This window comes from Caloenas nicobarica, chromosome 3, assembly GCF_036013445.1.
Source record: "Caloenas nicobarica isolate bCalNic1 chromosome 3, bCalNic1.hap1, whole genome shotgun sequence".
NCBI classification, from domain to species: domain Eukaryota; kingdom Metazoa; phylum Chordata; class Aves; order Columbiformes; family Columbidae; genus Caloenas; species Caloenas nicobarica.
In genome coordinates, this window is record NC_088247.1 from 84,456,022 (window position 1) to 84,474,746 (window position 18,725).

The 18,725-nt window shown below is 42.6% G+C and overlaps 1 protein-coding gene across 1 annotated transcript; it reads left to right on the forward strand.

Moving 5' to 3' along the window:
- The first annotated feature begins 8,306 nt into the window (after window positions 1-8,306).
- Window positions 8,307-18,528, forward strand: SCCPDH (saccharopine dehydrogenase (putative)). The gene is made up of 12 exons (XM_065632813.1): window positions 8,307-8,575; window positions 8,826-8,938; window positions 9,820-9,900; window positions 10,355-10,484; window positions 12,013-12,062; window positions 13,656-13,786; window positions 14,322-14,439; window positions 15,587-15,706; window positions 15,825-15,881; window positions 16,398-16,509; window positions 17,392-17,473; window positions 17,909-18,528. Exons 1-12 carry the CDS (start codon window positions 8,371-8,373, stop codon window positions 18,012-18,014), a joined length of 1,305 nt encoding a protein of 434 aa, XP_065488885.1. The 5' UTR covers window positions 8,307-8,370; the 3' UTR covers window positions 18,015-18,528.
- The last annotated feature ends 197 nt before the right edge of the window (window positions 18,529-18,725 follow it).

The following is an 18,725-nucleotide window of genomic DNA, read 5'->3' on the forward strand; positions in this document are numbered from 1 at the left end:
TTTCTGTGTGGGCAACTACATAGCCTGCATTATGAAACGTACACTGAACTTCAGTTGCAGATAACTTGCAAATCAATACTGAACTGGGGCAGGAAGGTCTCAAACTTTAATTTGTTCGTTAGCACAGGTAGATATTACCAGAACACTTTTTCCCAGACCATAAAAATGGGTCAGAAGAGGTTTGTTTCCACTCCCGCCTGCCTCTTCCCGCTTAGTGCATTCCTTCCCTTTCATTAGATCTTCAGATCCATGTGCTAACATCCTTCTGCTCCATGTCCTGCTCCTACAGGCTGGTGTATTTACCTTAGATGCTCTACCTCCCTGTCTGAGTAACGCACCTCACTCAGATCCAGACCTTTTGCCTTTGCCCATCTACTGTGTGCCCCCCATCTAACCCACTTGCCTTTCTAAAGAACATTAGGTTTCACCAATACCCTGTGCTTTAACTTATTCTTTCCCCTTATTTTTCCTTGCTCCACCATCCTGAGCTGCGAGGGCAGGTTCAGGCACTGCCTAGGTTGCTGCTGGAGGCGTTTTGAGAGAAGTAGATAAATGCACTATATACAGCAGTGAGGCTCTGTTGACTGGCTGTAATTGCTGTTGTGAAAGTGTTTATCTAATGTTCAGGAGGTGATTAATGAGTAAAGACCTTCATAAATATGTTTCCCTTGTGGTCAGGTAGTTATCTGTCATCAGGCAGCCCTCCCTACATCACACAGTCACTCTTCACGTGAAAATATTTGTTCTTATTCAGACAAGAGTCAGCACAGCAGACTTGGAATCTGCTACTGCTACCACATAAACTGATTTTTCATTCAAAAAACACTTGTAAAAAAGTCTGTGTGCCACACCTTTACTAAAGTGAGGCCTTAAATAACTGATTCTCAGTCCAGGTTAGATACCTCAATGCTATCCCAGAAATTCAGAAAAGTGGAAAAGAATTGTCTCTGTGTTGGTAAGTGAGGTTCTGTCCTGATACAAACTGATGCAGGGCTTTCTAAACAGGCCTTGTAAAAAGGAGTGTTGGACATATGCCAAAGAAGATGGAAAAGTGTTCTGCCCTGCAGATATTTCCCATGTTGTAGAACCACTTGGTTCTTTAGTGTTTCTCAAAGTTCAGTTACTGGCTCTGCATGCTGCTGAGCATGTCAGCTCTATAAAATAAGGTGAATTTGCTGTCTCTGCATTATATTGTGTTTTTGTTCTTTCCATCCTCACAGTAAATGCTACATGTGCTGACTTCTTAACTCTAAATGCAGTCCTGAGGGAAGACAGTGATCTGAAAGCTAAACTTCTGCTTTCTACAGAATGAACAAAAGGATATAGTTGATCATTTTTGTGGCAATTCTCTGAAAACCTCCTTGATGAGATACATTTGTGAGCAGCAGATTTTGGGAAATGTGCCCCATTCCAACATTACAGACCCTAGAGATCTGTTAGGATCTTTCCTATGAGGAAGATGAAAGACATCTTGCCTTTGTCCATATTACAGAAAGATCTAAATTCAATTGCAGCTACCCTGCCAGAAGCTCAGTTAGGGCCTACTGAATAGTAGCTACATGGGAGACATAGAAGAAGCAGCTTTGAAGTGTTGTTGCTCACCCATATTTCAGCATAGGTATACCTCTGCAGGGTATAGGGGCTGAGAGCACAGGATATTTGGCATTCTGCTCTCCCAAAATTCTACAGTAATTCTCTGACAAAAAACATCCACGCAGAGTAAGAGCAGCTGCACAAAACTAAATGGTGTGCTCTCTTCTCCCAGTTCCTTTCACAGGAGCAAGAGGGAGAAAAGCTGCACCACTGCACCATTTCTTTTCCTCTTGTCAGCAATTCCCTTCCATTCAGTCTCTGAGAGTTCATGAAGATGTAGCATTAGTGAGAGAGGGTGGCTTCAGGGGAAGTTACGATGGTGCAACCCTATAGGGTTAGAAGGAGTAGCTATGTGCTCTGCTTGCAGAATGTAGGGAGCTGTGTTTTGCACTGAGCTGCCATACTTTCTGGAATGAAGATCAGAGTTTTGTGAAGGACCATCCTCCCTAACTCTTACTGTAAAGGAAACAGACGCAGTGGATAGATGGCCTCACATAGGAGCTGTTCAAGAAAGTACTGGGAAAAAGAAGATATTTTGGAGGCCACATGATGGAATATATTATCAGTTCAAAGACAGCTAAGGGTTTTGAGAACAGTAATGCCTGTGTAGTTCAGCTGTGATCTGTTGATGTGACAGAAACGAGTGGTCCTTGTTTTGCCATTGTGTGTAACTGGTCAATCTGAGAGTTCTTCTTGGTGTGTGAACAGACAGAATACAACCTGAAAGAAGAAAAGTACTTGTGGATACTTTGCATTAACACTGACAGAGCATTCAAATGCACTGAACAGAGGCATCTGGGTGTGGGGCCAGGCCTTGGCTGGCCCCCAAGAAGTTCTGTAGGTAACTAAAGTCAGCAGAGTACAGAGAATAAGATTGAGGAAATGTACGGTTTTGCCAGCAAACAGTTTTAGCTAACTATGGCACATAGATATTTTCCCTTTATAATGACCTTGCTTAAATAAGATACAAGGAATATTTTAAGAGCTAATAGACTCTGGTGTTATATTCACAACTTAATTGAGGGAAATGTGGCTAGATACTTTTACAATTCAGTCTAATGCTGGAGGCTGCAGACAGTCAAGAAGAGGCGATCTATCTAGCCATCCGCTTACTCTTGCTGGAATGTATGGCTTCCTCACACTAACATTCTGGTGCATTGTTCCACCTACTTACACACTCAGTTTCACATGTCCTGTCCATTGGCACTCATCAAACCATTGGTCTCATTCTCCTATTGACACCACCCTTGCTGTGAGGAATGGGTTGCGATGGTCACTCTGTCAGCTGTGTTTGCTCAGGTGTGCACCTCTTTTTGTATTCCAAGTCCTTCACCCTCCATCCCTAGAAGTTACATCCTCAGATATTTGCAAAGTGTTATCATACCTCTGCAGCTATTTTTAGCTTAAAAATATATACCTTTAATTTCAGTTTTTTTCCTGGAAGATGTCTCCATTTCTACTCCTGGATGATTCATTATTTCCTGGATTGTTTTCTTGGAACTGTCTGTAATTTGCCAGTCTGTTCATTGTAGGGAAGTGGCTGAACTAGAATGCAATGTCTAAAATGAGACTTTCAAATGGAGACATTTTAATTTCCTTCTATGCAATTTGATGCTTCTGCTTTGCTAATATCTCCCACATTTGCCATTCACTGGGCAAAACATTGATTCCTGTTTCTTTTAGCATTGCTGTATTCTGGGTTTTAACTTCTCCAGCATGGATTGGTTTGCATTTTCTGAATTCTTTCACTCTTAAATTCTTAGCTGCCTTTAAATAATTTCTCTGAAACTATGGGAGAAAGTTCCAAATCTTTAATTGTTGTCCTCAAAATGACTACTGAGCTGTGAGGTAGGGCAGAGCCCTGCAGTACCCAGCAAGAGTACTCTGATGTTTATCTCTTTATGTCTTAATTTACTGTGCGGCCACTTTTATTATAGAGCATTCTAATGCAATGTTGGTTAATATTTAGTGTCATCAGAAAAATGTGCTCTTCCCCTACATTTTCTTGCTTGGTCTCTGCTGCAAAACCTGTACATTTATCAGGCTTTTCATACCAGTGTTTCAAGTTCACTGTGAGAAGTGACAATGGCAGTAAATGTTGAGTAAAGAGCCTGAACTTCAGAAGCAATCAAAAGCTCTGACCTCTGCCATACTTCCGTGGGTCAATGGTGATTTCATCTCTTCTTTTAAGATCTTGGTTAGAGTTGTGTATGAATGGAATTGTGTATAAAGCTTATTAAAAAATAAAAGGGTGGGATCTGCAGGTGTCATAGGCTGCCATGTGTTGTTTTGTAATCTAATTTAGAAGTAAGCAAAATAGGTGGAAATAGCTGTTCATTTCTTATTTTTATTTGGTTGAATATATATATGTATACAATATACATATCACATATAAAGATGGTCCTGCACTTGGGTCAGAACAACCCCAGGCAGTGCTACAGGCTCAGGGAAGAGTGGCTGGGAAGCTGCCTGCCAGAGAGAGATCTGGGGGTGCTGACTGACAGCCAGCTGAACATGAGCCAGCAGCATGCCCAGGTGGCCAAAAAGGTCAACAGCATCCTGGCTTGTATTCGGAATAGTGTGACCAGCAGGACTACAGAAGTGATCGTCCCCTTGTACTTGGCACTCGTGAGGCCCCACCTTGAATACTGTGTTCAGTTTTGGGCCCCTCACTACAGGAAAGACATTGAGGGGGCGACAAAGCTGGTGAGGGGCCTGGAGCACAAGTGTGGTGAGAAGCGGCTGATGGAACTGGGGCTGTTTAGCGTGGAGAAAAGGAGGCTGAGGGGAGATCTTATCGCTGTCTACGACTACCTGAAAGGAGGTTGTAGCATGGAGGATGTTGGTCTCTTTTTGCAAGTAGCAAGCGATAGGACAAGAGGAAACGGCCTCCAGTTGCGCCAGGTTAGGTTTAGATCGGATAGTAGGAAACATTTCTTCATGGAGAGGGTTGTCAGGCATTGGAACAGGCTGCCCAAGGAAGTGGTGGAGTCACAATCCCTGGAGGTGTTTAAAAGATGTGTAGATGAGCTTCTTAGGGACATAGTTTAGTGGTGGGCTTGGCAGTGTTAGTTTACCACTTGGGCTTGATAATCTTAAGGGTCTTTTCCAACCTGAATGATTCTATGATTTTTTTTTCAAAAAGTTTAGGTGATATTTTAATGTTAAAGTAAAATTAAAATAAATAAAGTATTCCTGAGCTGCCACACGTGGCAAGCAACTCTCTGTTGGATTCTCTGCAGTTTTAAATTTCAGACTCCTCTTCTTTGTCCCTGTCTAAATGGTTTGGTTTATCACAAATTCTTAAGTTCTGTATTGGGCGGCTTTTTGAAGCCTATTGCCTCTTGACCATAAAGTAATATTCTGCATAAATTAATGATAAGATACAGCATGGCACTAAGAACTGGGGGCTTTGTTCCAGAAAGATTTTTTTCTCATGGTTTTACAGTACTGAGCAACTATAGCAGGTACATAGATGCCTTTTTTTTTTTAAATCCCTTATATGCCAACCCACATAGTTCTTCATACCCTGTAGTGAATTACCCATGCATTGTTAATCAACCTTATTTCCCAACACCTCTGCCTACTCTTGTGCTCTATTTTTCTGGTGTTCTGTAGTAACTTTTGCAATGGTGCAAGCCAGTGATCTTATTTCATCCTTTAGGGTACAAGACAATTACCATGTTGTATTTAAGAAAATTGCCTTCATACAGCATTGTGCAATTGAAATCTTATTGGATTCTTTCTGCTACCTTATTATTACACTAATTAAAAAGTAGTCATGGAATAACATCCGCATTTCCACTTTAATTAACAAAAATTACCCTAAAGTTATAAATGAGTATAAAAACTTTACCACAAAGATTGGTGTTCAAGAAATATATAAATATTGATAGGAAGGATTTTTATCAGAACATGTACCGTACAAAATGCTGGGACATACGTGTGCTCTTATAAATGCTTACACAAACTCCTCAGACCCCAGCAGAGGTGCTGGGAGGAACAGAAGCTAGCAAGGGGAGGCATGCCCCTTTTTATTTAAGGCATTTGAAAAGATATGGCTTGTGCATGTGTGTGCTTCCGTGCTTCTCTGTCCCAAAGAAGATGGCAGAGACCACTATGAGTTAAAGTTATTTTAGACTGAGTCAGCCTGGCTAAATGAGGCTTTATTGAAAGTACTGAAATCTTTAAGTATCTGTCTGCAGATATACGTGGGAAAAACAACAACAGCAACAACAACAACAAAACAACACAGAAGCAAAAGCACCTTCAAATCTGAAAAATAAGATTTTAAAAGAAACGGCAATATCTTTTCTTGTGAGATTCTAAAGCTGATTCAAGTTTGAACCTCCTTTGCAGAACTGCACTTGGCAGCAGATCTGGCATTTCTTGTCTTCCTATTGGACAAGGAAAAACTGTAAACCTTCCTACTGCTTTCCCACAGAATAATTTTTGTAATCCTGTGTTGGCAACGCTAACTAGGGAGACAGGTTAACCTTTGTCTTCAGTCAAGACCGCTGTAAGCCTCCCATTTAAAATCAGAGCCTTGACATTCCTTGATGTTTGCTATTTTGAAACTTCCCCCTCTACTTGTTATTGTCACAGGCACGAAGGAAAACTGGCTATGAGACTTTGCTTTTTGTTCTTTTTTAACCCAGTGAGCTGGAGTGAAACTGGAGATTCCTGCAAACAGAACACTTCTGCTTGCCAACCACAGGTCTCTCCTGAGAAAAAAATGAGTTGGAGCTACTATAACGATATTTTATGTAAGAAAAAAAAAAAAAAACCACCAAGTTTGCTTCATGTTTTGATGCCCTCTAGTTGGTTTTCAGGTGTCCCTCTGCAGCTCTGAACACCTGATTTCTTGCTTGTGTAATCTGCAATTTACGTAAATTATCTTGCTCCAGCAGGTGTGTTTTAAAGAAATACAGCTGACCTTGAACAAGTAGATGAAATCTTGAGAGTTGTGGATTGATAAGCAGGATGAGTCTGCCCAATATGGTGTTTCAGGCACTGAGAGGAGACAGGCTGCTTAGCACTGCATACAAGTTTGTGCTTGCCAAGACACAATGCAGGTCTTAAATACATACAGCCCAAGGAAGCTTGTGCAGTCCTGGTTCTTTATAAATGGTTAAGTCAGAGTCATGGGTTTATAAATTGCCTTGTTTTCTGGGAGTGACAGAGGATTAGATGTGAAAAGGAGATAATATGGGAGAGGGAAGCTTCTGTAGGAAAGGAATGAAGAAAGCAGGCTACAGATCCCAGCCTGCCCTGCAAGCCATGTCAGAATCCCTCTGCAATTTCCAGACTCCTTACAATCTCCTCTCACTGAACAATTTTAAATATTAATGCAAAGTTGGAAGAAATAATGATTTTTGTTAACTTCAGTTTAGGGGAATAGTATCTATTGCTTATTGTTGCAATGTTTTTGCAAAGCTTGTGCAAAGCAGAAGGGAGAAAGAAAGACCAAAGACAGTAGCCTTGAAGAAAACCGACTTCACTTTGAGAATTGGTGGCAGAAGAGAAAAATGGAGTGTAAGAGGAAAGCAGCTCAGAGGAGTTCAACAGTATTATGAGCACAGCTGGAAATTATCCCAGTGTGTAGGAAGGACAGGTAGGCAGTAAGAGACCAGCTTGACTAGTGAGATGTTCAGTGACCTCAAAGACAAGAAGCTGGTTTTGCAAGGTTGCTCTCTAAATCAGATCAACAAGATGATCTGGATTAAAGAAGAACACAAAACCAGCCTTTGTCTTTCACTCCCTGACTCTTTGTTTTTTATTAGACTGAGTTGTTTCACTGATACAGCTGATAGTGTAGGCCTACAAACAACTGCATCTGCACTACTCAAGGAGTTGATGCTGATGTTTAAGAGGTGAGGAAATGGCCTGGGGAACAGTGTGAAAGTGTCTGTCACTAGAGGTTTTAAAAACAGGTTAGACAGCCATCTATCAGGAATGTTTTACACATGGCAGAAGCTCCCTGGGAGAAAGGGCCAGCGGGCAGGATTCATGAGGTTGCTTCCCAAGTGACTTGCTGCAAGCCTCTGGACTCCAGGTGGGCAGCCTGGCCGTGACAAGCACAGAGGACACAACAACACCTCACCACGCTGTGCAGCTGTGAATGCTCCTTACCATTTGGGCTCTGCAGGGTCACTGCTTCCCCCCACTGCAACGGGAACTTCAGATTTTTCCTTATTCTGCTTCTGTTGTTGAGTGAAACATAAATATTTGCTGTGGCTGTGGGGGAAACAATATTTCATTTTACTTCTAGGTCATTAAGGTTTTCTTTTTGATTGCTAAGAGTCCTTGATTCATCTACATTACCTGTGCCGAAATGCTTATGTCAATAACTCATTGTAATGACCCGTGCTCAAGGAGACAATGTCTGCTGTGGGGCCAGTGATGTTGGCCTTTCCCTACACACGTCGTTGCTTCAACTGCTGGGGTCCAAAACCGCTTGGCCAAAGCCTGGTCCACTTTCGTGTGTTGACAGGAAGTTAAAAATCTCCTCAGAGAGCTCCTCCCCCTCTCTCCTCGCTGCAGGACCGAGAGCAAAGGCACTTCTCCCGGCGGCGCCGCTGTCAGAGCCGCTTCGCGCGGGGAGCAGCTCACGGGCCTCACACCGCCGGGACCTCAAGCCCCCAACTGCCCTAACGGCCGCCCCGCGAGCGGCCCTCGCGCTCCGCCCCTGTAGGGATCGAGGGGCGTGGCCTGGGCGTGTCCGCGCGGTCGCGGCCGCTGCCTGGCGCTGCGCGGGGTGCGGCGGCTCCTCTCGCCATGGCGGCCGGCGGCGACGGGGCGGTCGAGCGGCCCTACGAGCTGGTGGTGTTCGGGGCCTCGGGCTTCACCGGCCAGTTCGTGGTGGAGGAGGTGGCGCGGGCGGCGAGCAGCGGGGAGCTGCGCGGCGCCCTGCGCTGGGCCGTGGCCGGGCGGAGCCGGGAGAAGCTGCAAGCGGTGCTGCAGCGGGCGGCCGAGAGCCTGGGTACGGGCCGCGGCTGGGGGCGTGTGGCGCAGCGCCATCGTCCAGGGGTGGCGAGGCCCGCGCTGTCCCACTGTCCGGGCCCCGTCCGCTCGGAGCGGCCCCCGGGCGGGTGTGAGGGGAAGGGCTGAGGGGCGCGGCGGGACGAGCCCCTCGCAGTCGGGGCTGCGCCGGGGAGGTGGCGGCTCGGCCCGGGGCGGGCAGGGATGCGGCGCGGCGGGCGCTGTGGGTGACTGCGGTCTCTGGTGCGCAGGGAAGGCGGCGCTCGGGGCGGAGGTCGGCGTGCTGCTGTGCGATGTGGGCGACGCGGCCTCGCTGGCCGCCATGGCGAGGCAGACGCGGCTGGTGCTCAACTGCGTGGGGCCGGTGAGTGCGGGGATGCGGCCGCTGCTGCCGCGGGGTCCACCGGGCACGGCTGCCGGCACAGCCCGGGGCGGTGTCTGCCCCTCGCCGCCGCTCCTGGGCTGCGTGGGCCGGGCGCCCGGCTCCTGGGGGCAGGGAGACCTGCGGCTACTGCTGGTGACCCGCTGCGGGGCTCCGGGCTTCCCGGAGCCGTCCGGGTGAAATGCAGCTTTTTGAAATGGAACCCGAAGTACAGCCGTATACTGTAATTGCCTGAAGATTTCTCACCAGAGTCTCTGGTGCTGTAATTCACGGAGGGTTGGGGCTTTCTAAGTCTTTCACAGGCGGCATAACAAACATTGTAAAGTGGGGAGGAGTTTTGGGTTGGGCCAAAGTGTTTTAAGTGGTGTTCTATTTGAAGATAGAGCTGGAAAAGAAGCCGGGAGACTTGCTGGTTTCAGTTCTTTGCCCCTTTAAACCTCTCAACGTCAATATTTCCGGCGTGTTCAAGAGGAGATCAAAGTACAAGAGCTGCAAGTTGGGTCATGACAATGTCTTTGAAATTAAAGAGTATTTAAGTAGAGAACATGCTGGTAATGTGAGTGCAGAAATCATAAATTGAGGTTAGATATATTAGATTGGCCTTGGAGATCTTATCTTAGAAAAATACAGTGGAATAATCTGCACAGGAAACTCATTTACCAGCAGTGGAATTTGTTATACTGTTTCTTCTCCCCATCCTCCAAAAAAATACAAGAACTATTAAATTTTTGCCCCACTTAGCCAAAGGAGTATCCATCAAGTGTTTACTTCTATTGTAGATGCATATGTTAGATAAAGCACGTTGGGTTAGTTGTGTTGTGCGGGTTTTATTTTGTTATGTGTGGTGTTCTTTCCTTCTATAGTATAGATTCTTTGGAGAGCCTGTGGTAGAAGCTTGTGTTGAAAATGGTGCAAGCTGCATTGACATCAGTGGAGAACCCCAGGTAGGTGACAGCAGAAAAATGTTCCCTTATATCAAGGATCTGTTTAAGGAGTATTTGTTTAGTATGTTTCTGCTAATGTTTTTGAACATGAAGGCAAATTGTGCCTCCTGATCTACACTTTTAAGATGCATTAATTATTTTAAAGTACATCGATGTGTATTTGTTGTATAGTTTTCTTACTTTTAGACAAGAGCCTCTCAGGTTCTGTCTGGAAATCCAGAATTTTTGAGTTCTGTTTCAAGTCTCAGTTGTGATTCTGTGTAGGAATTTTGGGTGGATCACATTTCATTGCATTGCTCTGACGCTTTCATAGCACAAACCAGGAATAATATGTAGCCATCTTAAAGAAGCTTCTAAGTGGTTTGAAGTATGTAGGGTACTATGATATGACAGTGAAGTGCCGATGGCCAAATACGTAGTTCTGCTTAAAATATTTGTTCTGACTTTGTTTTAGTTTCTGGAAGGAATGTACCTGAAATACAACAAAAAAGCTGCAGAAAAGGGAGTATACATCATTGGAAGCTGTGGCTTTGACTCTATACCAGCCGATATGGGAGTACTCTACACCAGAGACAAGTTGAAAGGTGACGTATAAACATGACCTCATGCTGAAAAAGAAATGCAGGGGATGCTTTCGTCTGGTTTCCTAAAGGAGCAGCACTTAGGTGAAAACTCTTTCAGTTTCTCTTTTGCCTGCCTTTACCAGCTGACCAGTTTCAACCAAATCTGGTAGATGAAAATTTAAAAGTAAATTAGATTCCCATTAGATTGGAGAAACTTGGTCATTAGGTAGAGGAGGGATTCAAGGTAATGTTACTCACTGAGAGAGCAGAACCTCTAGGCTGCTCGGCCTGCGTTGTGGATAACTCTAGGCAAACCTCACTGCCTCTTGTGCAGTGAGAATCTTGTGGGCCAGAGACAGTGGGGACAGGAAGGCGGTGGGAAAGGGATCGCAAATGAGTGGGTGATCAGGTTTTGTAAGTTGTATAAGCTCCATACAATGCCTTTTTCTTCAAGAGGCGATAGGCAGTAACTGAAAGATAACTGTATTGGACAAAAGATTTGAAATGATTTCATTCTATGTAAATCATGCTTGATCCTAATCTCAAATGAGGATACTTCATTCATGAGATCTGATTTTCAACTGCAAGGGCCGATAAGAGTAGCCAAATGTTTTGCTTTTATGTACTACTGAAATGGCTGTTTGTGGGATTGCTTTACATTGGAGCATGTCATCAACTTTCAGTTTAAGAAAACAATCTGGATCTGATTGGAGGGGGAGGAGGGGCACAGAAATGAGTGTCTCATTGCTCATGGGCTTATAATTTGATGCCCAATACTAGGTTTGAATGAAGATGTTTGATATCTCTTCCTGGTTTTACTTTATGGTATCATCACCTGTCTATCCAGTTGCTTGCTGTGTTGAAATTTGCCCATACAAGTACAGTTTTACAATCTCAGAAGGAACTGAGCAAAGCAAAACAAAGCAGAATTTGGAGGAGTTGTTTTGTTTTGCTGTTCATCACAACTAAGCATTCCCTGCAGAACACAAGATATGCTAAAATTAAATGTTTTAGGATATCTTGTGTGTTTCAGGTTTTTTGTGGGTTTGTTTTTTTGGGGGCTTTTTTGGTTTTGTGTTTGGTGTGGTTGGTTGTGGTTTTGTGGGGGAATTTTTGTTTGGTTGGTTTTGTTTTGTTTTGTAACTAGAAAAGGTCTACCAAAATCCTTAAGTCCATCTCAGGTTTCACAGCCTACACCATCCTTTATTTTGAAACTTGGAGGAGAACTAAATATGGCTCTTATATATTATTTTCCTTTTTCTAAATTTGATTATTTACATTATCTCATTAACTAGATAAGACAAATGAAAAATGAGTAAAGATAATATTAGTGACCCTCATCGAAGTACTTTACGTTAGAAGTTTGATTCTTGCTAGGTAAAATAGCTGTGGAACTTAATCTTAGCTTGTTGTACTTTGAGATAAAGATGTGGCTCTGCCTTTTCAACTAATAATGTCAGTGTCCTGCTATTTGAGTCTACCAGAGTGTACTCTGGCTTTGTTAACTAATTACTCTATGTGCCAAGTGATATTTTCTCCTCCCTTAAAGGTACGTTAACTGCTGTCGAAAGTTTCCTGAAGGTGAAATCTGGGCCTGAGGTGAGTTGGGTTACACTTTCTTGGAAACTCGGAGGTATTTGTGATAACATCACCATAGCCCATTAGGATAACCATTGTTATATTAATTCAGACCAAAGAACAAGCTGGCAGTTCTTTGATGATGAGTCTAAGGACTTTATTCTTCAGGAGCTAATAAAAGCATCCCAAGCAAATGCCATTTTATAAGGTTCGTTTCCATAGGCTGTCTACCTAAGGTTTGTTGTGTTGAGCTGTTCCAAGAAATACTTAAGTTTTTGCAGAGATGTGGGAAGGAGTCATACTCAAGTAAACTATAACAGATGCAGAGTGTGTTGCCAATAATCCTAGTGTTTGGCTGTTGGTGTTTTTTCTTTGGTGGAGGTTGTTTCAGTATACTTCAATGCATGTAAGCATTATACATATACATAATAATTGTAATAATGTGTAATATATGTAATAATTCTAAGGTCATTATTACAATAATGCAACGATGACCCAAACCAAGCTGGTGTTGGTGCCCGACAATCAACATACTTCTTTGCCAGTCCTGAGCACCTATCTTGACAGATAGGGCCCAAGTCATAGGCTGTTCTTATGAACATCTGGAGAAATGGAGGAAGCCTATGGAATGGGAGAGTAATATCTGTTAAAGGACAGGGGATAGTAGTTAATGAGAATGCATGAATCTGTATGGTGAGTATAAAGGTAGTTTAAGTATGTAATATAAGTTGTCAGTGTTGGTAAGAAGGGATTTCAGTAATGAGAATTAAATGCAATGGGATGGTTAGAAGATACATGTATATATATACACGTGTGTATTAAATTATGTGGAACCTGAGCATGATGCAAATGGTGTGGGTGCAGATTGTATTTGGTCTGGCTGAGATGGAGTTAATTTTCCTAATAGCAGCCCTCACAGTGCTGTGCTTTGTGTTGGTGGCTAGAAGAGTGTTGATAACACACCAGTGTTTTGGCTACTACTGAGCAGTGTTCATTCGGCATCAAGGCTGTCTCTTCAACATTCACTCTTCCTCACCCAGTACACGGGGGGTGGACAGGATCCTGGCAGGGGATATTAGCCAGGACAGCTGACCCAAAATGACCAAAGGGATATTCGATACCATACAATGTCTGCCCAGCAGTAAAAGCTAAGAGAAAGGAGGAGGAGTGGAGGGCATTTGTTATCATGACTTTTGTCTTCTGGAGCAACCACTATGTGTACTGAAGTCCTGTTTCCTGGGAAGTGGCTGGACATTGCCTGCATTTGCAAAGTAGAGAATATATCTGTGGTTTTCCTTTGCTTCTGCCTGCGGACTTTACTTTTGCTTTATTAAACTGCTTTTCTCATGACCGCCGAGGGTTTTTTTATATCTTGTTTAGCCCCCTCGCTGTCCTGCTGAGGAGGGAGGTGAGTGATAGAGAGGCTTGGTGAGTAGGTGGTGTCCAGCCAAGGTCAACCCACCACACTTCAATATACTTTAATGAATGTAATTGTAACATATATGTAATAATTGTAATAATATGTAACACATGAAATAATTTTAAGGCTATTACTAAAATAACACATGAAAGCTTTGGCTACTGAATTAATTCCCATGTCATGGTATGTCACAGGGTACTTGTATACATGATGGGACCTGGAAGTCAGCTGTTTATGGCCTTGCGGATCAAGACAGCCTGAGGAAGCTTCGAAAAAAGATAGGATATGCCCCTGTTCCAGTAGTTGGTGCAAAACTTAAAAGAAGGTATAAGAAGCCTAAGATGTGAAACATGGTATCTCCTAACTGTTCCAGTATTTATTATATGGCTTGTTAACATATTATTAAATACTAAAAAGATGCATTTAGGACTTTAGTACAATATGAACGCATAGGTGCTCATCTAGTAGAATTAAACAGGTGTTCGGTTTAACTGATTTGTTAATTTTTTAGTGAAAAAAGAATGTGCCCCTGCATTTACTGGGTCTCAAAGTTAACTTGTTCTAAGATACTTTTAGTGACATGGCAAACTTTGGAGCTGGCTTTCAGAAGTGATGAGCAGAACAGAATAAAAAAATTGAGGAGAATATTCTTCTGATTATCAAATTCATCCTTGCTAGAGTGTGTGGGATTTTGAGTTGAGATGGGGATAAATTTGGAGTGGTTTCTTTCAGTGAAAAGAGAGAATGTCATAAAAATGCTTGAGAAAAAGCCAGTCTTGGCAGGGCTATTCTGATCAGTTTCTTGCAGTTTGCATGAACATTTGAACCTTTTTTCTGACTTTTTTTTTTCCCATTTGCAGAGGACTTGTGTTTTTCAGTCAGGAATTCAAAGAGTACTCCATTCCATTCATGGGATCTGATGCTTCTGTGGTGAAACGGTCTCAGCGTTATTTGCACACAGAGTTGCAGGAAACACCTGTAAGTTACTATTATTAGTATACTTTGTCTGTATTACCATTTTCAGTGACTCTTTCCTTTGTATAAGTGTTCTTGGTGCAGATCTGTGTAGTAGGGTTTCTGTAGTGTTAGGTAAACAGTAAGAACTGTGGTGTGCTTTTGCTTCTACAGAGGAGGCTTGTTCTGTTGGTCACCTTTGGAAGCTGTGTGACCTGATGTGGTCCAGGTTCTTCTGGGTGCAGGGGCCTGTTTCATGCTACTTGATACTCTGCCTGATGAGCGTGGTTACTGCTGCTCGCGTAATTGTTACGGGAGTCTCTTGTAGGGTTCTCATGCTGTCTGATTCCTGGGTATGGATTTGTAGGGAATGGAAGCCTTGAGTCACAGAAATGTTTGAGAGGTAGGTTCCATGATTTTGGGCAATGATGTTTAATTCTGTTTGTGAGGCTTTTTTGTATCAGTAGAGCTTCTAAAAGCATCATAATTGTAGTCTGTGCAACTACGGTCAGGTCAGCGTAGTATAGTAAACATTCTGATAGAGAATTCACACACTGCTCATTTGTATCTGGAAATTTCTTTGATGCTTGGGTCTCTGGTATGCAGAGTAAAGGCAATGTGAGGTGGTGATGGTAGAAAAGATGTTTAGTTTTTGTTTTCCATGGTTTCCTGAGAGGAGACCAGCACCAACAATCTGTGTTACAGCTGTACAGAATCGCACGCATCTGTTGTTGAGAGATGAAGGTGAGAAAGCACTCTGAAAATATACTTGGGAACTACTAATAAGAAAGGCTTAACATTACTATTGCAGAATTTTAGAGCAAGGCCTTGGTTTCTCTTCAACTAAAACACAAAGAGGAGGAAAGAAGATCTGAGGAAGGAAGCCTGAATTCAGATGCCAAAGCACATCTTTCTTTAAAGTTTTCCGCTCTTGTTTACCATGCTCGTTCCCTCGCCTTTCTGTAGTTGTATTGTCTATTCATAATGAATTAAAGTGAAGTATTACTCAAAGAGTTGTTTAGAACTAAGAGAGTTGTTTAAGGCCCTATTTAAACAGCTCTCTATAGCATCAAACAATTGCATCCTAATTTGGGGGTAGATTTCGTTTTACAAATGAATTGATGCAAAAATTTTAATGCAAATTATATCACTGAAAATGTGTTTGCCTCAGGTGCAGTATGGCGCTTATGCGAACATAGGTGGTCTTGGCTCTGTTATCAAGCTGATGTTTGCCGGCATTTTATTTCTTCTTCTTGTGAAGTTTAGCTTTGGAAGAAAACTTCTGGTAAAAGTAAGTGTTCAAGACTCAAAAGAATTAAGTGTTTGGAGATTTTTTTTTTCCCTCTGTAGTTTACTGTTGGTCTCTTTTTTTTTTTTTTTTTTTTTCCCTTTACCTTCTTATTATGTAGTACCCAGAATTTTTCTCTGCTGGACGCTTCACAAAGAAAGGACCAACCCAGAAACAGGTAACTGACTGTTTTCCATCACAGTTATTGAACACATTTGTTATGGTGATGGTGGAATAGTAATCTAGAGTCAACTGCTTAGTCTCAAATGATACCTAAATGCACATTTTCTGTGCCTGTTGAGATAGCTTTGAATATTTAAATAATCATACCTTTTGTTATTAGACATCAAAGTATGTGGAACTGATAGGAGAAAAAGATGGATCGTGGTGCTGGGTCTGACGTATTTGCATGGCTGGCTCACTGCACCCAAATGATGATGACGGGGGAGACTGAGTAGTGGAAACCGTGGACTGGAGGCACTGGGAGAATAAATGGACTTTAGAGCAATACCAGTTCCAAGAAAGTGGAAGCGATTAAAAATTTAGATGAGATTGCACCTTTTAAGCAATACTCAATCACTCTCATGTTTATATGGGTCATAGTATTTGGCATAATAGATACTTACATTTAATTCTTGTGCTTGCCTGATGCAAGTTACTGTTTTGGTGACTGCACTTGTCTTGGCCACTACAGATGGATGGAACCTCTTTCACAATGACTTTTTTTGGTGAGGGTTACAGTGAGGGGCAAGATCCTCAGAACGGCAAACCAAATATAAAGATCTGCACTGAAGTCAAGGGGCCAGGTATGTTTGTTAATAGCATCTAACTGCTTTTTCCTCACATTCCCTGCTCTAAAACAGGTGTATGGCTCCATGGCTATTGTTTTCACCCTCAAGGAGCTCTTGCAGCATGGACAAAGTCAACAGCCTTTATAGAGTATTACCTTGGATACTAGCGTTCATCGTGACCTCTTTTTTGAAGTAGCTAATTCATTTGCGTTCTTGTCATTCTCATTCCTTCTACTAGATGATCTTTCGAGGTCCCTTCCAATCCCTGACATTCTGTGATTCTGGGACTTTCCCCATTTCCATTTCTGCAGAGTAGAGCAGTTAAAGGCAGAGTGCTTTAAGGATAGTTTTCAGTTGTTAGAGCCTGGACTTACTATTTATTTTGTGTCTGCTGTGAGTGAACTTAAACAGATCTGGCATGGTGTCATTTCTAGCTATAACATACTTGTGTTCAGATCATTCCTTTGAGGGGAGATGACAGCTGAAGTAAAGTTTGGAGACAGTAAGAATGTATATTCAGAAAGGACTTCATGAAGCATAGCTTCTTTAAGTAACTAGAGATGTAGCCTAATGTGCCAGTCTCACAGCGAAAGCCTGTATTTAAGCATGGGATGGGGAAAGCTGTTGCTGTAACAGAGAGCTCTCTGTCACCGAGAGGTGATCGCTTGTGGTCGTTGTCTGGTTATAGGCCTGTATTTGAAGCAGTATTTGTCCAGATTAGATCTTAAGGACTTCACCAGCTACTTGGGATGATTGCCAGGTAAAAAAGCTGGTTTTAGGTGGGGAAGGCTGTTTCATTGCCAAAGAGATTATCCTTCAGCATGCTGTAGGTAAGAGCAAGATTACGTTCTGCATTTCAACACACTGTACCTTGTTTGTTTGGGGTTTTTTTGGCAGAACCTGGCTATGTTGCTACACCAATTGCAATGGTTCAAGCAGCTGTATCTCTTCTGGAGGATACAGCTTGTCTGCCTAAGCAGTAAGTACTTTTCCATGCAGAAAAGCTTGATCTCCCTTAAAGCTACTCTGTGTGTTTCTCTTTGAAAATACAGAACTCATAACCCTGTGGATTTCTGTGTTACCCAAATGGCTGTGCAAAGGAGATACTTCACCATGAGCTGATTTAAAGCTTCCTCTGCCTTTCAATTTGAAAGGATCTAGTCGTAGGTTATTGGTAATGCTCTTGCAGCATCTGTTCCATCAGTGTCTGTAGTTTCAGTTAATGGAATAGTTTCTATTGAGTTTGCTGGATGCAGAAATGAACCTATGAATATAACCAGTTTGCCACATTGCTGATATGCTCTCCTGTGGGACAAAGTGGCTTTTTCTTTCTTGGGTGGGGAAACACGTATTTTACTTCAAAAAAAGGTGTCAGTCACCACTAATGTTTTTATCTTTTGATTTTTCAATACAGAGGTGGTGTATATTCTCCAGGAGCAGCCTTCTCCAAAACAAAACTGATTGATCGCCTCAACAAACGTGGTGTGGAGTTCTCTGTTATTAGCAAGCCTGAAGTCTGAAGTCAGGACATGACTGTATGAACTAACACCTTCCCTGGGTCTAACTCAAATAAAACTTATTTGGCTGTAAAAGCCTAATCATAAAATAGTTTCACTGTGGTATTGTTTACAGAGAAACAGAAGAAAAATCGAGGTAAAAGTTATAATACTATTTGCTATAGTGAGCAAAACCATAAAGGGTATTGAGTTTTAATTAGAAAGTATGTTAAATCCGTGACTTACTGGATACTAGTTTTAGAATTTTGTTTAATCTCTTACATTAACTTTTCAGTTACTACTTACTGGAACCACCATGGCACCTGCTTCACAGTTAACCACAGCTGTCTCGCTTTGCCCCATTCCCCGACTACTAAAAGCAGGCAGGCCTTGGATAACAAGTGCCTTAGCAGCTGAAACCACTAGTTACTCCCCATGCCTGTTTGGGATTGGCGCTGTTATTTTGTGGTGTTCTTATATTTAAAGCCTTGATGCCCATAGTGAAATAAAAGAGGAGTAGTTGTTTCTCAGAGTTTAAGGCATAGTTTTGTCTTTTTTTCCTGGGTTATTATAAAGATCAGCCGTCACTGAACTGTTGTCTTAAGGTATGTTAACTTCCTTACTTACTTGCCCGTTGTGAGCTGTGCTAAAAGGGGAGAGGAAGTACTTGTAGGGTTTGGCAATACGAAGATGACAAACGGTCCGGTGGTGGGGCCCGTGCGGTCCCAGTGTCCG